This window comes from Solanum tuberosum, unplaced genomic scaffold, assembly GCF_000226075.1.
Source record: "Solanum tuberosum cultivar DM 1-3 516 R44 unplaced genomic scaffold, SolTub_3.0 scf00371, whole genome shotgun sequence".
NCBI classification, from domain to species: domain Eukaryota; kingdom Viridiplantae; phylum Streptophyta; class Magnoliopsida; order Solanales; family Solanaceae; genus Solanum; species Solanum tuberosum.
In genome coordinates, this window is record NW_006239294.1 from 295045 (window position 1) to 300407 (window position 5363).

A 5363-nucleotide genomic window follows, 5' to 3' on the forward strand; every position below is an offset into this window, starting at 1 on the left:
CCGCCGGAAATTTATGTAATTTAAAACTTGTTCTTTATGTTTTTTTTAATTCCTTAACAAAAAATCGCTGCTATAGCAGCGATTTCACTTTTAATTTTTATTTATTTATAAAAACGCTGCTAAAGCAGCGATTTTAAAGAAATAATGATTTTTTTTTTTTGAAAATATCGCTGCCAAATTTAGCGATTTTTATTTCTTTTTACGGAACGACGTCAATTTTTATCAGAAGAAAATTGATCCGTCAGTAGGGATTTTGCCCTTTTCGTTAATTTTTTTTTATGTGCCCTTTTTGTTTTTTGAAGGAGAAAAATGACCCTTTTAGGTTCGGACTCCCTTTTTGTTGATATTTTAATTCATTAGAGTAATAAGGTAACCATATTGTCAAACTACAAAGGATATAATGTTTTTAAAGAATTTTAAAAAATGTTAATAATAAAAAAGAAATTAAAAAAATGTTAATAATAAAAAAGGAATGATGTGACATGGCATCCTATTAGGAGAGAGATAATATTTTTTTTGTGTCAAGTATATTTTGAGGAAAAGAGGTAAAGTTGAATGATATTGTGGTCCTAAAACAAACATAAGTGATATTCTTAGGTAATTTCCCAAACATGGGTGACTATCCAGAGAAATTACTCAAATTACCCAACTTTCACCATTTTTCGTGTGTATTTGCACAAGGTTATGGCACTCACTAGAAAATTTTCTGAAAAAGTTTCATGAAATCTTCATAATGAGTTGGAGAAACATTAAGTATAGTCCTACCGTAATAATATATTACGTAATGAGTTGGAAAAAATCTGAATTCCTTTTTTTTTATCACTATAAATGATTAAAAAAAAAGTGATTCGGATCGTGTATAAGTTATGGGTGTAGTTTACTATGTCATGAATGGTCCTACTAAATTTGGGCAAAAAAAATTCAGTCTGTCATTCCCAAAAATTCATAGACGATCTAACTTCTTTTTCTTATGAAATTTAGTATAATTCCGTAAATGGAGTTCACAGAAGTAGGTGAGTCATTGAGAGTAAATGGAGAGAGCTTTGGAGGAATTTGACTGATGGAACGTGTACTGAGATTTAAATCCTAACCTCCATGGTTTTCACTCACTTCATTGACCGCTAAGCCATACTCTTGTATGCCAATTATCCAACCCAAGAAAGGAGCAGGAAGCACAAACCTCCCAAGAAATTCAGACATGATCAAAAGGAAAACAATAGGGGGAAATGGTTCTATGGGAAGAGAATAGAGAAATCAGTAGCTTGCAAAACAACTTCTCCGTCAGCTAATATGAAAATAAGAGGGGAAAATTCTACACATTAACAAGTTCTAAAGTTGAGCTCTAACTATGATGATGGGAAATTGAAAATGATAACAAGTCCAACCATCTGTTTGACAACGCCGCTAAATATGAACTCACATAGTTTACTCGAGATGAACAAGGGAATTAACCGCAGTGTGTTTAGGGCATCTATTCTCCAGGTGCGGAAACACCTTGCTTCAGTCTTTCCTTCTTCATCTTCTTCTTGGAAACTGGCTTCTTTTTCTTTGGAGGAAGGGTTTTCTGTGCATACATGTAAAGCAAGTAGTTCCCAATGAGGAATGTCAACAGAAGCCCACCGACAACTATTAAGACAATTAATCCTGGGTTGAATCCTTTCACTTCAACATCCTTAGCCATATTCTTCTGCTTGAACAGAGAACAAAAGTAAATTTTTGTCTAATCCATATCTGTGATTAGGAAGGGATAAGAGTACATAAAGATACATAAAAGAATTAGCCCACAAAGTGTTCTTCTGCGATGCATGAGCAACTTATTGCTTTAATCCAACTTCAAAAGATAACTTCACATCTTTTTAAGGAAACAATAAACAGACAACAAATTATAACAAAATTGTCAAAGAAAACAGATTGGAAGGCCCGCATATCTTGAACTAACTTCTAATGGGTAGAGTTCAAATCCTTCCCCTTGATGTAACTAAAAGGCAATTCAAAACAGTCTCCTGTCTATAATGCACAAGGCTAAGGGCTCACTCAAACAAGCTCTTAAACACAATAAAAAGACTAGCCAGTAAAATGTGAAGTCTCTAAATCTAAAATCAATTTGTTTCTAAATATAGTAAAGTGTCATTATTTGTTTTTGCAACAAGCTTTAGATTGTTATGAAATAGGACCAAGGAAATAGTTAAAAAGACTACAACCCAAAAATAAAAAAAAGTACAACAAATAATCATTCCACCAGTGTCTAGCTCAACCAAATTTTCCACAAAAAAATAAAATTGGGGGGTGGGTGGCTCCCTGAGTGAGTATCTGTGTTTGCAATAACATCCAAGAACCATACTCATAACACCTCATACACGGAATCAACTTGGACAAAGAAAGGACCAGTTCCAAATACATGGAGGACTATTACTGCACTTGCCACCTAAGGGGTGATCTCAAGTCTTTTTAAGTCCAAACATAAAGAGGATTTTGGGCTTTGTATTTTTTGTCCAATTATGTCTCAAAATATATTTTTTTAGATAGATAACTACTTCATAACTAATACACAACTCTTGAAGATCCAATGTCTTAATCTACGGTTCTCTACATAGTGCATCTCCAACACCAAACAATACTCCAGGAGAAAAAACAGAAAATTCTCACCAATTCAGACACTAACAATTATTGTTTACATATCCATATATTACATAAATTTCAACGAATTTATCATATAAGAACCATATCACCTCAGCCTCCCGAAAACAATGAACTCATGATATCTAGCAAGCATATGCATAGGTGACATATCACATCCGGACATCAGAAATTCGATACATAGCATAGCAACTATAAATGAATAAATGTACAGTCCTCTACATTCTTTATTTCCAACATCAAACACTTACTCCACAAAAACTTCTGCAAATTCACACCAATATTAACATAACTCAAACCATAAAACCTCCGTTCACGGAAAACAATGAATTTATGATATCTAGCAACCATAAGCTACAGATCACATCCAAAAGACCTACAGTTCTCTAGATTCTACATCTCCAACACCAAAAGTTTATTCCAAAACACCTTAGCAAATCAAACAACTTCTGATATAGACACTTGCACTACTTTCACATATCTGTATCACAAAATTTCAACTAATTTAACATAACTCGAACAACAGTAACACCTCCATTTACAGAAAACAATGAATTCATGATATCAAGCTAAAACAAGTGACCGATCACACCCAAAAAACAAAATATTGTACTGTCTCAGACCAGACCGAATGAATGAACCTACAATTCTCTACATTTTATATTTCCAACACCAAAAATTTACCTCAAAACACCTCAGCAAATCGAACCAATTCCTCCATAAACAATTACACTGTTTACATATGCACATCAAGGAATCTCAACAAATTTAACATAACTCGAACCTTAAAACCTCATTTTACATATCCTTATCACAAAATTCCAGCAAATTTAAAATAACTCAAACAGTAACACACATTCTATATTTCCAACACCAAAAACTTACTCCAATACAGCTCGGAAAATCTGCCATTAACAATTACTCTGTTCACATATCCCTATCACAAAATTTCAGAAAATTTAACATAACTCAAACAGTAATACAAATTCTATATTCCCAACGCCAAAAATTGGCAAAAATCCTCCGCAAATACCAACCAATTCTGTCATTAACAATTACACTGTTTACATATCCCTATCACAAAAAATTTCAGCAAATTTAACATAACTCAAACAGTAACACACATTCTTTACTTACAACACAAAAAATTTACCCCAAAACACCTCCGCAGATCCCAACCAATTCCTCCATTAATAATTACACTGTTTACATATCCGTATCACAAAATCTCAACAAATTTAACCTAACTCGGACAACAGTAACACCTCCGTTGACAGAAAACAACGAATTAACGATATCTAGCTAAAAATAGTGCCAGATCACACTCGAACAACTATAATTCATACGTATAAAAGCAGATCCGGTAAGAAATAACATGAAAATGAGAGAATTCCAAAAAAAATGTATTTAATAATGTGAGATAAGTAAAAAAATGTACCACGTTATCATGATTTTCGAAATCCATGGCTTGAAATCGGAGAAACAAATCGAATTTTCAAACGCCGATCGCCGGAGAAGGCGATATCGTCGAGTAAGAGACGGAGGAGAAAATGAACTTCAGTTTTGGACTAAATGGTAAATACGACAGGTGTTTTAATAGTAACAGTTAGATTTACGATTATTTGCTAACAAATCCTCTCTTTTCTGTTTTATCTTCTTTTGGCCCCCAAAAAGCCTTTCCGTCCGTTTCTACTCATACTCACCTGAACTATCTAATACTTTACTCGTATTCCATGTTTACATTGATAATTATGTATTTTAGTAGAGTTAATAATAGAAAATACACTTAAATTAGGATAATTATGAAATTCATATATTGCATATTCATTTTTCTATTTATTTATCTAAATGATCACATTTGTGTGACCCTTCCTATTCACCTTGGTATTGAGTTGGTCTATATGCATCTATTATCGTTTGGGAATAAATATATTTGATCAACTCAATATCGAGATATATCTTAATATAAAGAAAATTATAGTCTAGGTAGATTTTTTTTTCCCCACAAATTTACCACTAGACAGTGTCTAGTTGCCTTTTATTAAACATAAAAAATATCAATAAGAATAAGTGCAAGCAAGGGGGGTTAAGTCTTACCTTACTAATCCTAATGAAGTACCTAACGTCTACTACCTAACAAGCATGAAGAAAATAAGAGTTAGAGAGAACTAAGTATTTTCTGATCACCAACGGCTCTCTCTTCTTAAACAACCTATATCCTCCACACTTAATCAACATTTGATAGATTATCCAACCCCAAGCAATCTCACCACAGAGTTTGTAGTACACTCCATGATGATATTACAAATGAGAATGCTTAAATAATGTAAAAATATGTCAATCAAGAAGAAAGTTGAGTTATCAGCCTCAAACTTTCTATTACAAATGATAGTCTAGGTAGATAAAGAGAACGATGATGAGTAAAATATGTTTGATTGTAAAGGTAAATTAATTGGTCGAACGGTATATATCTCTAACTTTCTTATATGTTAACTTAGTCCATTTGCACCACCCACCCGCCCAGCCCCTCCTAATTCAACCCATTAGAAATTAAGTTGACTGATATGTATCGTAAATGGATCACAAGAAATTTTGTGAAAATATTTATTATTTGATATGCTATGCATCCATAATAAACCCAAATAATTGATAACATGTTTAAAAAATATATATGAAAATAAATAAAGAAATTAAGATGCAGTAAGAATTGGATGAGTCATACTATA

General features: G+C 32.7%; 1 protein-coding gene across 1 annotated transcript; it reads right to left on the reverse strand.

The window, feature by feature from the left end:
* Nucleotides 1-1217: 1217 nt before the first annotated feature.
* Nucleotides 1218-4212, reverse strand: LOC102588755 (DNA-binding protein S1FA-like). The gene is made up of 2 exons (XM_006361735.2): nucleotides 4076-4212; nucleotides 1218-1687 (listed from the first exon to the last, which is right to left on the reverse strand). Exons 1-2 carry the CDS (start codon nucleotides 4100-4102, stop codon nucleotides 1472-1474), a joined length of 243 nt encoding a protein of 80 aa, XP_006361797.1. The 5' UTR covers nucleotides 4103-4212; the 3' UTR covers nucleotides 1218-1471.
* Between the last annotated feature and the right edge of the window lie 1151 nt (nucleotides 4213-5363).